At 37.0% G+C, this 18,287-nt stretch overlaps 1 protein-coding gene across 2 annotated transcripts in view; it reads left to right on the top strand.

The window, feature by feature from the left end:
• SHC3 (SHC adaptor protein 3) overlaps positions 1 to 18,287 on the top strand; it is a 100,841-nt gene that overhangs the window by 46,479 nt on the left and 36,075 nt on the right. For both annotated transcript variants that reach the window (XM_055699725.1, XM_005435914.4), the window contains one exon: positions 12,585 to 12,655. In XM_055699725.1, the coding sequence (XP_055555700.1) occupies positions 12,585 to 12,655 (71 nt within the window). The remainder of the gene's footprint in view (positions 1 to 12,584; positions 12,656 to 18,287) is intronic.

Raw genomic sequence — 18,287 nt, 5'->3', positions numbered from 1 at the left:
CACTAACAGAAACATTATATAAAACCTATCTTGGGAAATATTAATGTCTGCCAAGGAGCTCAAAGAGCAGGGCTTCTCGGCAGGAGGGCACAAGCTAGGAACTGTAGGTCCCATCCCACGCTGACACTGACCTTGCAGCTTTTGGGTAGGGGTGGCAGGAGGGGTCCCAGGCATGGCTGGTTGGGGCCATTAGGGCCTGATGGTGCCCCCAGTCCCCCAGGAGCTGCTCTGCTGGGGTTCTTTGTGCACTTTATGCTGCAAGAAGTCCTTCTAGAGTTTTTTTCATCATTTAAATCCAGCCTGGGATGTCCCTCACCTTATTGCTCTGTTCTGCACATTGGAGGTCATCTTATGGGCACTCTTACTGCGAACACCAGTAACTATAGATAAAGCATAAGAAAGTTAAGGATTGATAAATATTCAGGAAAAAAATGTGATTTAATTGCCAGACTCTTGTGATGAAGACCAGATGCATGTGTAGTGTTCATGACTCCCTCTTCCTCGTATGTTTTAGATTTTCAGTTTTAACAGTGGCAGGGTCCTTTCTAAATCATACTTCCACACGTACAATTTTAAAATCATAGTCCTGTAGCATTTCAGATACTTAGCATAGGTTTATGTTGAGCATAGTGGAAATGGACCGGTCAGGTCTTCCATCTTCTGAGTCTTGCTTTAATAATACTCCTCATCAAGCAGTTCTAGTTAATGACAGAAGTAGTAGAAATTCTTTAATAAATAGATATATTTACAGTGTCCATATTACGGTTTCAAATGTTTAATTATGATTTTCAACTATTGAAGCATAATATTTTGGCTGCATAAGATTTTGCATGTTTATGTTAAAGGAATTCTGATGTAGAACATAAGCTGCTTGAACTAATCTGCATGGTGCTTTAAAGGGAAATATATCTTAGTGTATATTCAAGGTAGCAAGAAAAACAGTCTGGAAAGTGTTCACTGAACTAAAGTATGCCACTGTGGAAATGAAACAATTAATCTGTGGTACTGCAGTGCATACTCTAAGTGGTTTACGCTGATTAATATTACACTGCAATAACTGCATTCACCTAGTGTTATATATTTTCAAAATTAAACCTGAAAAGTATAGATCTAAGTTTTTTTCAAAATGTAGCCCTTGTTAAAGAAAACTTTTGGCACATACAGAAAATTGAGGCATAACGCAGAATGTGATTACATTTAGAATACTAGAATAAATCATTGTCCCGTGTGTGCACTTTTGATCTAGCATTTCTGAGTTTCTGTCTGCAAAAACACACATCTGTAAAATAAGAATGTAAGAAATACTGTACTTGTAAAATTACTGATATGGGATTTTTGTGGCATCTTACTGAAGTCCAGTCCATTTGGCATCTGTACTGCATGAATATTTTTGAGTGTGATGTTGGCAATCTTATTCATTCACATATGAGTAAGAAATAAGGAAAAGGTATTTTCTTTGGAGATGTGTTGTTTTCAATCCCATTTGAGACGGAGATTAGAAAATTGTCAGAAGCAAAATTTTCTTCTCAGTGGTATCTATCCCCTTACTAGCAAGAATAAGACTTTAGAGTTGACTTAAGTAATTGCTTTTCAAGGTAAGATAAAATATATTCTTCCCCTAGCTGAATCCTTTTCCTTTTTTCTCTTTTTTTTCCTAAGGTGTTCTGAATCGTTACTGTATGATTTGACTGTGAGATGCTGCCAGAATGCTTTCACAGAGGACAAATGTAAAACTGCTATTAATATGTAGTGAGAATTGTAGATGTGTCCCAAATAGAATGGTTTCTTCTTTTCTTGTAGAGGTTTGTGGGATAGACTTTTTGTTTTCCTGCTGGTAAGATGCCCCATATTCTCATGTTGTGTGGAGATTTATACAGCTACTCCTGTCTGCAACTCTGATACAGGAAAAGAATAAAAAATACAGTGTATTATACTAAAGTCAAGTGAAAATACATTCTAACAACAAAAGGAAACTATAATCTGAAATACAGTGAAAATATTGCACATTGTTGCACACCTTTTCTTCAGATATCTCCTTTCCCCAGCAAGTGATAATATTTAGTTATGTAAAATCTTCATCATACTTCAGAAATGTGTTAACAGACATGGAAAGTATTGTTTAGTATTGTTCTACCTTCTGTCCTGATATTGGTGGCACATGAGTATGTTCTCTTTTGCAAATGCTGTGCTTTCTCTGTGCCTCATTGTTAATTAGATTTGGAGGCATTCAACAGGTGTTCATCTTCTCCAAGGTATCTTTGTTTATAGGAATCCCTAGCTGCTGAAGAAGGTCTTTACAGGTTTTGTGATCTCCATGGGAGAAAAAGGAATAACCTATTCCTAGCTTTTTCTGAGTGTTGAAAAATCCTGATCTCTTTTTGTATATATCCATATTTGTCAGTTTATTAAAAGATATATACGGGTACCTGCAAAAACTAGTATTTTTATAAACATTTATATATTGCATTTCAGAAATAATAAAAAATTAGCAATTTTTAGACTTAAGGACTCTTGATAAGCATTTTTAATAACAGCAACACTGTACATTTGTGCATACTTGAAGTCAATATATAGGGTTTCAAGATCTGTGTATAATAAAAAAATACATGCATTTACAGAATACAGAGAAAATAAAAGTCGGTGCATATAATTATTTTTTTTTGTCATGTTAAGGCAGACTGATTCTTTTTTATCGTTTAAGCAACCCAGTGCAACAAAGGCATGTGAAATAGAACAATATAGTTGCCTTCCTTTGTTTAGAAGCTGTTTTTTCTGCTAGCAGTGGGTTAGACTTAGGATGAATTTATTTAGATGAAAAAGTTTCACAGCCTTTCAGTATTAATTAGTCAATGATGGGCACTTTGTTTTATAGTTGATTCTAGCATCCCTCTGGAAGTCAGTCTTGCTTTACTTATGACTTTACATATGAAAATCTTCAGCAAATTTACTGGAAAAGGATTTACATGATTAAAGTTAGATGTCTAGCAAATATGCAGTGACTCACAGTCATGCAGTGAAAATTTTAAAACGTGACCTTTCTTTTTATTATTTTGTACTCTGGATGCTAAACAAACACTCTTTCTGTTTGGTGCAGTGAATCAAAATATATCAAGGCATAGGTATACAAAGAAAGTCTTATTTCCCTGCAGTCTCTTATGAAAATGTTTTATAACTCTACTATGAAAATTAAATCAAGAGAAGAGCTTATGAAGGTTACCTCTTTTACCAAAACAGTTTAATAGCATAGTTTTAGCACCATTCCTGTTATTGAAAATCCAAGCATTCAGTTCAAAGAATAAAATAGAGAAGCAATACACAGTAAACATTATAAGTTGCCAAAATAGCCTTGAATAATATTAAAAATAATGTGTTAATTAACAAATGAAAGTGTATAAATCACAGAAGTACTTTCTGGGAGGTACTGATCTCATGCAGAAAACACATGAGTTTGCCTCCTTTATTATTAGTTATGCAAACCTGACCCTTGTGTTCAAATAGGATAAGGCAGCTTGTTGAAAGAGTAGGGTAACATTCACCAGTTAAGAATTGTTGAAGTCCACATGTGTAGGGACATCTGAAATATTTTTATACTTCAGAAGCCCAGAAGAAATGGGAAAGAGCTAGATGCTGGCCAAAGTTGGAGGAGTTCCTGGGAGAACTCAGTTCTCCTCTCACTCATTTTTGAAGAAGCAAACCACCTATTTCCAAGACAAATGCAATTGACATCATATCCATCATCGTTTGTACTAGTTCAGAAGCTTTGTTGGTTCACTTGTCTTATGGAGCAATTTGTGATGATAAATTTACAGCTGGAGGGTCAAGGCTTATTTGTAGTTGAACCCTGAAGAAGACTTGTTTTTAGATTTTCCGTTCCATTTCCATTCAATCAATCATTACTTAGCATTTTCTGTCTGGATTAGAACATGCATTCCTTAATGAGAAAAAACCCTTTAGGGGAAATATTGATTCACTGTAAAGCTCTATACATGATTACTTACTGGTATAAAAATTACCAACTGCAAAAGTATGAAAGCACAGAAGAGTGCCTTTCTGTTTTTCACGGCAGCATATGTTTATAATAGATTTTTGGTGTTAGATTCAGACAATGTCTAAATATAGGTCTTTTCCTCATTCAGAACAAGGCTGCCAGTGTGTTTTTTATGCAGGATTGCTGCTACCCTGAGCAGGTGTGGTGTTGTGCAGATACTGGGGAAGCATGGGAAGGTGGTAGAGAGTGGGTCCCTCAGCTTAAGCTGGTAGAGCACAGTCATCAGGTCACCCTTGGGGATCTGCATCTTCAGTAGTCCTGAAGATGTGTCTGGCCCCAAGGGGAGAGAAGGGCAGGAGACTATGGCATGGCTGGGAGAATAACACTCATGTTAGGCAGGATCTCAATATAGTGTTTCTTTTTAGCTAAGCAGAACATTTAAAGGCAAATATTTATATCCCAAACTACCAGAGAAACTGAAATCTCTAGCAGCTGACTTAAAGCTCTGTGACTACTGCTCATACAAATTTATTTCTCTCTGAATATCCAGTCTTGCTTCTGCCCACAGCTTTTTCTAATATTGTAACTCACCCTACTTTAGAAATGTCACAGAACTAATCTTCCATTCCATCCTTCCGCTTAAAATATCTAAGTAAACTGACATAAATCTGAAGGGTTGTGTGCATGCAAGACCTTCCCACCATGCTGCTATCAATGGTAGCCAGTATTTGCCAAAGGCTGCCTCTTATGCCAGATGAGTGCTTTGTGTTATCAGCAACACCTGCAGTGAAAGCGTGTCCTGCAGACTTCTGTGGTGCTGGAGTTTGGGTGGGATTTTTGCTGTGGTGATAGCATGACAATGTACAGCTGTTCTCCACCTACCAGGAAAAGGTTTGCCTGAGGTTTGGCATTCTTAGCATTGGGCAGCTGTTAGGGTTAGCAAAAAACCAAAATATAAACACAAAAGAAAAAGCTTTATTGCACATTAAAGTGCAGGTCTTCAGAAAACGCTGACTTTTTGGTAATACAAAGAATTATCTCCCTATATTGCTACCTTTTGTTCTACTAGCTGTGCTCCACTGGGCTAGCTGACCATTGAGTCCAGAAAGATTTATCAAGCTCCCACCGGGATCTATGTCTCAGTCAGGTAGCTGAGCCACATCATTAGGTGATGTAATGACTAGCATCGTATGTTTGAAGTCCCTTTATATATACTCATTTTCAGTATGAATGCAGTACCTCTTTATTTAAAAGATTTCAAGTGTAGATTCAGCCTTAGGAGCTTCCCACAGTCTTCAGGCCTCATAACTGCTAATGACATCAGCTCATATCCTACTTCATCAGCTGTACTGATAGTATATGCACAACAGCTTCAGTCTTGCTGTGCAGAGATGTCTTCAGAGTATCCCTCCTTCTAAAGCAATCTTTTTATTCAATGTGAGTTCAAAACATAGGCTGTCTCCGTATTTAGCCCAATTAACTGAACCATTTAGCTGTTTTGAAAAGGTTTTAAAGTCTTTCTGTTAACTGGTGAGAGGATTTATGCTTTTCAACCTGCTGTATAAGAACATCATATTTTGTGTCATTACTGTTGGAAACAAAATTTTGCACAAACTTGCGTTAGTGATGTAAATACTGGTCAGTATTAGCTGTTGTTAAAAACTAAGCATTATTAGCAAGTGATTGTAACTGCTTAAGAGGATAGCCCCTGAAGAAGCTTGCTGGGTTTGTTAGTAACATACAGTGCATCCCTACTGTTATTTAAGATGCTATCCTTATTTCCTTTCCTTCTTTCCTTTTCATTTTGCCTTGCTAATGGGAAAATCTAGGTGAAGAAGAGCTCAGGAATGTCAGTTTTCTATGTCTGGGCCATTTCTTATGGTCAGGATGAGAAGCCACTGTTTCAGATTGATACAGGAATTATTTACTTTAAAAATAAAATGGGGGGGGAAAAGTAACAAGAAAGATTTTGAAAAACAAAGGATGTTAGTTAATCCTTATAAACAGTTAACAAAACATGGCCTTGGGAGAATGAATAGACACCATAAATACGTCAAGCTAATAAATAACAAGATAAGCTCAAGGAGAACCAAATGGTTAATGAGACCAAAATTTCTGGCACTAGATGTGAACTGTCCTAATTAGCATACTAGAAGATCCACCTTATAGCAAAGAAAGCCTGCTACTGAGAAAGCCCCCTCCCCACAGAACTTGGTGAAGATGAGGCCCTTAAGAACCAGTGAGAATTAAGTATGACTAAGCATAATTGTTTACAAATGTTCAAAGTGAATAAAATGTTTTACCTTGTGTTAAGAGGTGTGCTAGCTTTGTGCATTTACCACCCAGCACCCATCTCTGGGCAGACACGCAACAAAAAAATTGCTCTGCTCTGGGTGTGCGTTGGCTCTTGCACGCTGGGTGGAGAACCCGGGCTGGAGGTAACACGATGAAAAAGAGGATTCTCACAACTGGATGAGAATCTGGATGCAGAGCCATACCTCCAGACCTTCTCTACCTCGCACACAGATCTGATGAGCTAGCCTGGTACAGGGCTCTGCACACAATGTCGAATTCAAAGGCTGCAAAACTGGTGTGGAAGCTTTATGTCCTCCTTGTGTAGACTGACTGAGTAAGTGTAGAAGATCTGATGGCAAAAATCCCAAGCAGTTACCTTTCCTCCTGAAGATGTGGAAGGAAAGGTCCTGCTGCCACATGCCAATACAGCCTTCCAGGGAAGTGCTTTACCATAGAGTAAGGCATTTTGGTACGGGTAGCTGAAAGGATAATTATGTATTTCAAATTCTAGGTATAACCCTGTACCCAGTTTATCTTAAAAATAGCAAGGACTATATTGTTACTGTATTTATTCAGACAGGTTTTTGTCAATGACTTATTACTGCCTCTGTTAGCAGGTGGATACTATGAAATACCCAGCAGCCACCAATCAGAGGGCTATTTTATGTATTGGCAAGGATTTTGTATTGCCGGATGTGCCTGAAGGATTTCAGAAAAAAATTTTTCTCACTTTTTCTCTCAACATAAAAGTTTAGTGTTTTCATGAATTTGTAATGCTTGTAAGATTCCACTGTCTTCACAAAATTAATAAATTTGCTGCTGCAGGATTCTATGTGGTTTAGTCAAATACATATGACTATGCTATGATCTCCTTATGAAGAAGCAAATGTATGTTATGATAAGCTGTCTTCTCTTTTTGTGATCTTTACCTGCTGATTAGCAGAGTTAGGTAGTTTGTGGTGCATGTCTCAGTCAAATTAGTAAGGTATTCATGGTAGTAAATATTCATTTAATGCACAATTTAAAAAAATAAGGAAATATTGTGGCACTTACTATTATTTTTCTTTTACTTACTTTATTAAAGGGAACACCTGATTGCAGTTCCTTGTTCTTTTGGGTTTTTATTCACTTCAGTTGTTTAAAGAGTGGGTATTCTAAATTCAGTTAAGCTGGGAAAATCATCTAATACGATAGCAAAAGGATTCAGGTTTACTGTTTCATATTAATTTGCTAAAGAGAAAAACGCATTATGTAAGATACTTGCCATTATCAATCCTGCAGTCTCTGGCTATGACTTGGGTTTCTTTTGTGGTTTTTTTTCTTCTCATTTTCATGGACCAATAAGGATGTTAAAAATCTTGACTGGCTCTACAATTATATGTGGGCAAACTTACCATCTTGAAATCAAGTCCTGGGCTGTTACTGTTTTCGTATTATGCTCTGCTCGTTAGGGTGTATCTGGGCTTGAATCTTAATATGATTTAGGGTAGATGGCAAACTTGAAAGTAAGTTGTAAGTATTGTGTAACATCATGGAATTCTCAGTGCTCATTTCATAAGCCTCTTTGGCTTTTAATGATATCTGAAATTAGAAAGAATTGTCATCTTGATGCATAAATAGATGCATGTAGCAATAGAAGCAATACAATCTGAATCAGAAATAAAAGCTCTTATTTTTAAATAAGGGAGTCCTCTACTGGAATTAAGTAGCACTAGTCAGTTCATACTAACTACTCATTTACTTTCATGGCATGCTTTAGTTCTGGACTAGCTTTTTGGCTAGCAAGAATAAAATGCAAAACAAAAAATCCCCACAAAACCAACCAACCAAACAGGTACACACACACACCCCTCACACCTCCCCCGCAAAAAACCAAAAGGGATCATGACAGTTTAGGCATGTGACTGTAGATACACATGAGGAACAGATGTGGCAAGTAAAAAGATGCTCACTTTTGCACTTGCCAAGTAACAGCACAGCCTAAGCCTGTGGGTGAGAAACTTGCAGTGAATTAATTGACCATCTTATTACAGGGTATTTTGTAATATGTTTTAGAGATTTCTGTTTTCAAAAACTAGTTGTATATACACCACCCAGAACCCCTGGAATCCGAATCTATTTTTTGAGCCCCTGCAGTATTATCAGCAGCTATGCAACGTTAGTGCAGATTTCAGGTACATCAGTATTTGAAAGCACTGGCTAATTTTTGGCTAACAACACAAGTGCATGTCTGTTTGCTGATGTAACCATGTTATCTCTTACATAACTGGCACGAGGCTGTCATTTTGCAAGCACAATCTGCGGTTGTCAGATTTGATGATGGTCATCCGTTATACAGATTAAAACCAGTCTGAGAAAAACTTACTGAGAATACCCATGCAGTTTTCGTGAGCTAATTATGCTCCAGTAGTTCAGACTCAGAGATTAGGAGTCCTTGTTTTGTTTGAGAGCAGGTAATGGGGAGATCCTCATGCTACCCATGTTCAGGGCAGATACTTGTCTGCTATCAGACATGCATACGCATTTCAAGTGTTCAAGTGTTCAAGCATTCATGCATTTGTCACTCCTAGGTTGGACATTTGCAGTTCTGTATGGAGCTACATCTTGCTACTTTTTTATAAAAATATTTATTGCTGTTGTTACTACTAGCTTCTGAGTCAAACAATGGAGTATTTCTTCAAGTAACGTGGTGTTTTGAAGAGCTTGTTAGAAAATGCTGAACAGGGTTGTTCATGTCTGTGGAGCAAAAGTGACAGTGACTGCCCTCATTTGCCTTTTCACTCTAAGCACATGAACGCACTCAGCACTCGTGTGTTGAATTGTCTGTTTCTGACAGATGTTGTGGGAACTCAATACCCTTTCTTACACAGGGTATAGTAAAGGATTTTAGTTGTTAACCAAGAATTTTCTGACCAAGACATAGAGAAGACAGAGGTACTTCAGGGAATATGGAAAAAATCTTCACCTATGGGAGAAACCAGAAACCTGGGATATATGGCCTTCTCTTACATTTACCTGAAAAAACTGTAACTAGTGAGGATGTTGGAACCTCATGAAATGAGAGAGGTATGGTCCCAGGAGTATGTGGCACTCTGCTTTTAGATTTATATCAGCTTCCTGCAAGGTGCTGTTTAGCATGCAAAGTACTAGTTATGAAACTAAAACCTCTGAATGGGAAGGTTTTCATTCATATGAAAGACTTTTTCCTCGGGGCATAGTACCATTCAAGGAAGGTATACAAGCTGGAAACTCATTCAAATATCAGAAAGTAGACAGAAGGCAGAACGTTATCTGAGAGAACTTGGAACTGGTAGTCCCAGATCTTCCTACTTCAAGGTGGGCTGCACTTCGGTATATGAGCAATGAGAGGGAGGATACTAGAGGATGCAAGCATAAATATCACAGCATACAGGAGCTGATTGGTTAGAATGTACATTAAGTGCTGGGTGAAAGGAACTTTTTTAGAAATAGACTGTTTTATAACTTTATTTTAAATGTTTTATGGAATGCCTAAAGCAAAAAATACCATTTCTGTTTAATCAGGATATTTATTTGTTGAAATAAATGAATAATTTATTTACTTGCTATCTTGGTTGTATGTCTTCTTTCTGTGGATCCTTGTCAGGATGTACTTCAAATGGATATTTTTAGAGAGCAATGTTGGTCTTGGGGAATAATTGAAGCATAGCAGTAGGTGAGTTATATGTCCCTGTAGTTGGCCTTTGGACCTTTTGAATGTCAGTTTTTACAGTAATTTCGTTACTTGAAAACATGCCGTGGTGATTAAGTGTTCACATCTTCTATCCCAGAAAATCAGTTGCCATCTTTGCCTTGATCAGTCAGGAATACTGCAAGCCTTACTATGTTGTGTTCAGCTGTCTCTTGTGCTACACATAAAACAAGTACAGGGTATTTTTTCCATCTGACCTTCCTTCAGTCTGGTTTTGTCTCTACTTTTGTTAGTGCAGATCAGGTAGTATGACTCAAAGGAGTCTAAATGCACGCCTTCTAAGTATGTTTATGGGTATTTGTCTAATTATTTGTGTTTATTTTAACAGTGACTTGTGTGCATATGTGTTTGTGTATTTATTTGCACGCCTGCATGTACTTGTCAAACTACCTTCCAGGGTTTGCTTCTAAAATGTTAGACCTGGTTCTCAAACTTGTACAATTACTTCACTTTAAAAGACGTGTGGCAAATTTGGGTAAGTGAAGGAACAAGTGCAATCCAAGAGTGTTTTAGTATTGAGCAGTCTAAATAAACACATTGATGAAATGATGAAAAACAAGTATTTCAGTATAAAAAAGTCACAGAGATACCTTTGAATAGTTACATGGTTTACAGCATATTTAATTATAAATGTATCTCATATGAAATAAATATCTGGGAAAATTTATCTGGAAAAGCATCCTAGATCTAAAAGAAAATTACATAAGAACAGTACAGGAAAGTGTATTGCATTGCTCTATATTGGCATGAGTTAACTGACTTCAGCTGATTATCTCAATTGATATTTAACAAACTTAATTCCAAGCAAATCAAATCACCCTCTGAGATACTTAAAAATAGAGTTAATGGATTAATTTCTTGCATAAAAATGTTGCTCTGGATGCTTTAAGTATTCAGGCAGAAGTATATGGAAAAAAAGGAAACTTCTTGTAATAAGATACAATGTTTACCTAATTTTGCACTTACAGAGGAGTGATGATAATATAAACAGCTTGAGAGTATGACCCTTAGCTTGAAAGCTCCATGTGCCAGGATCTCAATAAACAAGACATTTTACAGGAGGATTTTACAAGCTTTTCAGAAAATGTAAAAGATTGCAGGAGATTTCTAAAAAATTCTAGGAAGTGGATCTCAAAACAACCCTTCCCAGAAACTGTGGGCTATTATAATCCAACTTTGAGCAATTAAATGAATAAGAGTCACTTGATATTCTGGTCTATTTTATTCAGTGTGGTAATGACTTCACAACATTTGATAGCAATAAATTACATAATAATGGACATGTGAAAACAAATTAGATACTCCCTTGGCTTGTAAACAATTTGTGACATACACGTTTCTATAGAAGAAGCATTGCTGAAATTGTAGATTGTATAGTTACTGATGTAGTAATTCTTTATTTAAAACACCGTTTTTTCAGTATAAATAAAATTCCCAAACAGACACAAAGTGGTGGCCTCACTTGATTTTTTGCACCGTGTCATACCCAAATAGATTGCATTATGCTGCAAATAGGTATAAAAACTGATACAAAACTGATATAAACCCACAGTACTAGAATAACATTATCAGGCTCATTATGTAAAGACTCATCCTTGTTTCCCCTGACTTTCAAGAGTCAGGTGTATGGCTGAATACCTAACCTACATGCAAAGATACTGCCATGGGACTGCCAGTCATGAGTTGCTTTGTACAAAGCCACTATCCAAATACCCAACAGGAGATGTAGCTGCATGTAGACTCTAGCACCTGCAAATTACGCCCACTTTTGGAAGCAAGTCTAGAAGATTCCCCTAAGTTCTTCTCACCCTTGTGATAGATACTGTTATATATTAACATGTTTCCAAACGGTACTCCCTCTTTTTTATAGAGATGCAGGGCAGAAGTCTGGGCCAAAAATTTTGGTCTTTTCCTAACATTAGCTAACCTTTGTGTCATTCCTCTCTTGAATGGCCCTGTTGAAGCCATTTCTCTTCATGGATTATTAGTATATTTTGTAAGCATTTTCCTATATCTTTATGCTAGCATCTTTAATGAAAATATTAGATCCCAGCGATCCCTGAGCTGGTTATTAAGGAATCCTCTTTGGATTGCCAGTGCCTTTTTCAGCTTTCCCTACCATAATTTACCTTTTTTTTTTAGTGAGGCTTAGTTCTCTCCCTCTTAAAGAAGATTTTCCTACTAACCAGTGCTAGATGAATTCACTTTACCACAATTCCTTTTTCATTAACATTAGTTTTTACTTTGACTGGCTTTATATCTAAAATGGGACAATTAAGATAGAGGAAAATCAAAAAACACATTAACACATTATGAACTACATATATTACAGTGATTAGGTTAAATATAAAAAGATATATTGAACCAGGCTTGAGACTTAAATGAAATAAAATGTTTATAGAACAAATCTGTGACATACAAGTACATAATCATAAAAACCTACCTGACACAAAGGATTAATCAAAAGTAAAAATAAGATTTGTACAATGCCTTTTAATGATTAGCTGCATTTTCTCCCAGAACTCAAAAATAGTTATAACATGTTTTCCAACTGTTTCTTTTTCCTTACAGTACTTGGGGTGTATAGAAGTCTTACGCTCAATGCGGTCTCTTGACTTCAATACTAGAACGCAGATTGCAAGGTAAGACATTGTACAAGTCTGTTTTTTAAAGTAACTGCTGAACTGTGTCCCCAAAGTGGGAAAGCCAGGAAGATGGCAAAACAGTAGTAAATAATACTTGGATACTGTGAGTCCACTTTTTAGTTTTGCTTTTACAGGTAAATCTCTCACCTGGTATTACTGTAGCTCCAACAGGGCTTAAAAGATACTTTCTTCATGGTCTTTTTATGTGCAAGGAACTGCTTTAGAAAAATTTTGGGTTTTTGGGGTTTTTTTATGCCAAATAAAGCACTTATCAGGGTACAACTTTTGTGACATTTAAGCCAGTGAGAATTGGAATATACTTAACATCTACAATGTATTTGTCAAAATTAGCCTAGAGAGCTGGTTTTGAGCTGCATGTTAATAGGTTTTTATAGTAATTTCTTATGCAAGGATGTGAGATTACAAACTGGTTGTACAAAGTATTTAAAAAAATATATCACCACGATACCGGAGACAAATGAAAGACTGTTGTCTTTTCCAGACTGTATGTAAGAAACAATGAGCTTGTATTAGGTTCTTATTACAATTATTTTAAACCTGTCATGATATTTTTGTAAGAGTGGTACTTAAAGTGCAGCACCGTCTTAAGAACTGTATATGAATAATTTCTTTTTCTAGGAGAGTATTTTCTGAGAACTGCAGGAATTGGTGTTTTGCAGGCATTTGCTGAGCTCATTGATTTCAGAGGACTGTAGCACTGATGTCTTGTAGCAACTGGAAACCATGTTTTCAAATTCTGGCATTAAAAAAATGAAGTAATCCTTTGCAAAGGAACACATATGAAGTGGTGTGACTGGATACAGTGCTTGAATTTCACACCTTTGAGGCATCTTACAGTTGCTCATAGTCTATCATAAGCCATTTTTCATACCATAGACAGCTAACTATTTCTTTTATTAAATGAGCAAAATTACTTATTTTTAGGCTTGGATGCTGATCATACAGTCTATATGCATTGACTCTGAGTTACACTTGCATACAGCAGCTTTGAATTGGACCCCATAAGTCCTCACAAAATGTTAATCATTAATTTGTCAATATACTGCATTAATGAGGGATGTAAAAGCACAAGAACAGGTTAATCACAGAATTCTGGTTTTCAGGCAATGTAGACTGTGTGGACATTTGATAATTTTACTACTGTACTTTTTTAAAATCATCATATACATTTCTGTGGTATTGGCAGCAGTGACCTTTTATAATGGTTTCATGTCTAAGCAGACTTTCAGTTCCAGTGCAGGTGGCATATTTGTTTACCACTTGGAAGTAAAATGACCTTGGCTTATGAAACAGTTCTGATAGTTATTGTTTTTGAATTCTGTACCTGAAGGTGAACTGAATTTGGCTTTATTTTTCTGAACAGTCTTTTTCACTATATCTCTTAGTTGGAATAGCGTTGTGCTTTTCTTATTATCTAGCTTAAAGGCACAGCTCTACCATTAACACTTAAGCAGATTTGCTGAGCTAGAGCAATATGGTCTGCAGAAAAAAAGTGTCTTTGTCTTATAGTTCTTTCAATACAAAAATAATTCTTGGCTTTTATGGTGAAACGGACTTGGAATTATATTTTCTTCTGTTGAAGTTACAGCATATTGGACTACATGGTGGGCATTTTCTTGTCTTATCTTCCTCTGACCATGTCTAGAGCACAGGATATTTTTTCCAAGCAGGAAGCCATATCTTCCTGTTTTTCTTGTTATTTTTGGATTTGCAATTTTCTGTTTATCATAAAACAATGAAGACTCGTTGTTCTGATCAGGTAGTTCCTGATCTAAAACTCTTTTGAAAGTAGGAGTTTTAGGTGACTTTTGAATCTGTCTAGCATCTTCATCTGCATTTCATTAATTCATCTGGCTCTAGAAATCCCCATGCAATGTCTTAAGTACCCACACGCTTTGTCATGTAGCATTTGGCATACAAGCCTATTCTATATTAAGAAAATATTATTAAGGAATTATTAAAATTCACATTTGCTGATTAACTTGCTCATGTGCATTGAACATAGCATAGGCCTCAAGATATGTACTGAATTAATAAGGCTGATATACTGATACAGTACTGTACAGACACCAGTTCCCTCTTAAGAAGTCTTTCTAAGACCTTGCAAAACTAGTCATAGAAGAAAGTGATCTGTCTTGGGCCAATATGACTTCTGGTACTATGCATTATTTACTGAGTATGATTAAAAAACAGTTACAAAAGATAAGCCAAGCTACCTATTTAGTTTGGAAGTCTGTATGCATCTCTTCTTAATAAGCATGCATGGTGCTTGACACATACAAAGCACTTACTCCCTTTCTAGCAGTGCACCACATCCCTGTCCCTGCCTGCTTTCTTCTTGCCCTTGCTTTTCCTCCATGTTGCAGAGCTCTAACATAGGATGGCAGACATTAGGAATCCTACAGTTGCCTTTTTTCTGTCTTCTGGTTATTGCATATGTCACTTTATCTCTCAGCTAGCTAGGAGGAGCAAAACCTGAAAGTAAGATAAGCAGCACAAATTCCTAGAAGAAAAAAACCTTCTGTGGCTCAGTCATGAGAGGCTGAGGTGTGTAGTCTCTGGCCCTGCTGCAGGCTTTGGGTATTATTTTGGAGAAACCATTAGGCCCAGTCACAGACAACTCTGTGATTAAATGAATTAGTGCTTGTAAAGAGCACTTAAATTACTGGGTGAACATTTAGAAATTACTTAAAAATTGGGCTAAGATTTCCAGTTATCTAGTCAATTACACACCCATTTTAAATAACAAATTAAAGGGAAAAGGTTGTCCAGATATTCTGAATGGCTTTGAAAATCACAGCTGTTGTAAGTAACACATTAGGAAAGTTTATACATCAGTGTGTATCAGTGTGTATGCATGGACCAGTCTCAGAAATGAACTGTGACTTCAAGTCCAGGAACCGGATTGAAGCCCCAGTATAAACAGTTTGGTCAACAGTCTTTCCTTCCTTGTCACATTCATGTGAAAAATCAACCTGTGCAGTTAAACGCTGTTGTACCTGGCCTATAACATGTTTTTATTTTGCTTTTTCACTTTTTGTAAATTAAAATTTTAAAACTTACAGCAATGCATTTATCTTCGTGTGGCAGCAGTGAGCAAGCACTTTCACTTGCCATACTGTTCATCAGATCTTAGCAGCCTTGGTGATGCCTGCAAGAGGTATTGTTGTCCTAATTTTGGATCTGATTTGAGGAAAAATGAACAGCTGTGTACAATTTATAATAGGTTTCCCCCTTCATCATTACACAGTTGAAGTCTCAAGATTCTTTCACTACAGGAGAAATAGAACTACAGTAGTATTAATCAGTTGTATTATATTTATGTTCTGTAATTAATGTAATATGTGATTTCTTGAGCAAATAAATGGATGTGCGAGTCAAGGGTCAGCAGTTATGCATAATGATAAATGAAAGCCAGCTGAATCCACATGTTGCATCATGAATTATCCAGAGATAATTCTTGTAACACATGTGAAGGAGATGACTTTCTTGGGCAGCAAGATGAACAGAAGCATTTCGTTTTCAACATAGTGGACAAACAGGAGGACTAGCAGGCGAAACTACTAACTGCAGATGTCAAGTGGTCCTAAACTCACCCGAAAGCTACCATCACCGTCACAGAAAGAAACTACTCTTAAGCCTGTGTGGCCAGGCCCTTTGTGCCCTCAGGCTGTTTATTAAAAAAATTAAAAATCAGGTAAAATTCTTTTGTAACGTGTGCGGTGTTTGCAGTTCATGTAATATGTTTGTATGTTTCTTGTTAAATCTGTTATGATGTAATGAATCTTCACTATTGTGTTGTGTGCATGAGTCTAGCTATGTACTGAATTAGAGTAGCGTTGCATGCACTGTCTGGACTATAAGGCTGCATGTTCATCGGCATTTAATTGAATGAAACCAGTTTACTGCATGCAGCTTCAGAAAGTTATGCTTCCTTGAGCTGAATAAAACATTAAATTGCATTGTTAACAGCAAGTAGACCAGAGGACTGAAATACTTGGTATCAGCAGTGGACCCAAATCCAAACTCTGATCTCAGTCCTCTCCATGAACTCTGTTGGGCTGAACACTGTGAAAGAGGATCCTCTCCGAATTTGAGACCTGAACTTTATTAATCATGAAAAACAAATCCATTTATGCTAATATCCCAAGCTTTTGGAGGCGAGGTGACAGAAACCCAGATATTAGAGCTGGGTTTGAGTCCCGTGCTAAACAGCATGAGTGAAGGTCTGTTGATGTAGTGTTTCTTTCAACTGTGTCTGTATTCTTTGCAGAAATTCAGTGTCAGCAAGCATCACTGAAAAATGGGTGGAAGACACTGAAAAGGAAGAATGTTTCCCCTGTGATTTTTGAAGGTGGATAGGTAACGTGTTATCTACAGTGAATTCTGTATTCAGTCTCCTCCTTAACGTGTTCTCTTGCTTGGAAGGCGAGTGTGGTTTGCCCTTGCTTTCTGCTACATGGACTCTGGATGTGGGGTAGTGCTTAGGGGATGGCAGAACACGCATACCTGCACCAAAATCTGGATACACATCTGTGTGCAGGAAGGGATGTGAATGATAAAGCTGTTTCCTTGTGCACACTACTTTAGGGCCAAAGCTCTGGGAAACACGGGGTGCTGACTACTGCCCAGTTCACCAGGAAGCAGGATTCCCAAAAGTGGATGGAGACATCCTTATAATTCATACAGCACACCTCTAAGTGGGGCAATGACAGCTACAGTGTCCGATACTGTCAGAAAATAATACATATTTGCTATTTTGGCATGGGGTTTTAGCATTTTAGAAATGGGTTAGAATAAATAGGATTTTGCATGCTTAACGTTGAAGTCTTTCAATGTACTGTTAGCGGGGGAAATGTTAGTTACTGTTTGGATTAATTTGACTAATATATGGTAAGGCAAAGCCTGAATGAGAGTAATTAATTAAACTGCCCCATTCCACTTGCCTTTGTGAGAATGCAGAGAGCTTCTCAGGGGATGGGGAACCCAAATGGTCAGAGAAACAGGTACACATACAGCTGCACCCTGGGTTTTCAAAAAGCTGGTGACTCCACATGGTTCTGCAGGAGCAGAAGGACTGAGGCAGAGTGGTCTTAACATGTTTTAAATGCAATTTGCAATACAGAGTTAACCACTACCTAACACCTTGGAAATGGACACACTCTCAAGTTCTTTTGCTAATAGCACCTAGCAGCTTGTTTACACAGAGAAATGAAGGCATAAGGAATTTGAGTGTTTTTCGTATGACAGGTCCTTTTTGCTAATATATGACTTGTATATTTATAAAATGTCATATATCTTATGGGGTTATTCAAAATGTCAGTCTTAGAACTTAATCCTCTAATAAAAAAGAGATTTTGTAAGATATCTATCTCCAAAATCCTGCTTTGGACCTGGAGCCAAAGAGGGGGTTAGAGAAAAATATTCATTAGACTAAATTTTTGCATTTTACTTTTGTAAGGTTTCCTATGCTTTGCTTTGAAATACTCGTGGTGCACTACACTTTGAGAGAGAAGATACTATAGTAAATGACCTGAGGCTGGACCCAGTTTGGAGGTTATTATGATCCTGATTTAGCAACAAAAGACAATTTTAATTTCTATCTCTG

This window comes from Falco cherrug, chromosome Z (assembly GCF_023634085.1).
Source record: "Falco cherrug isolate bFalChe1 chromosome Z, bFalChe1.pri, whole genome shotgun sequence".
Classification (NCBI taxonomy): domain Eukaryota; kingdom Metazoa; phylum Chordata; class Aves; order Falconiformes; family Falconidae; genus Falco; species Falco cherrug.
This window is presented reverse-complemented; position numbering and strand designations above follow the sequence as displayed.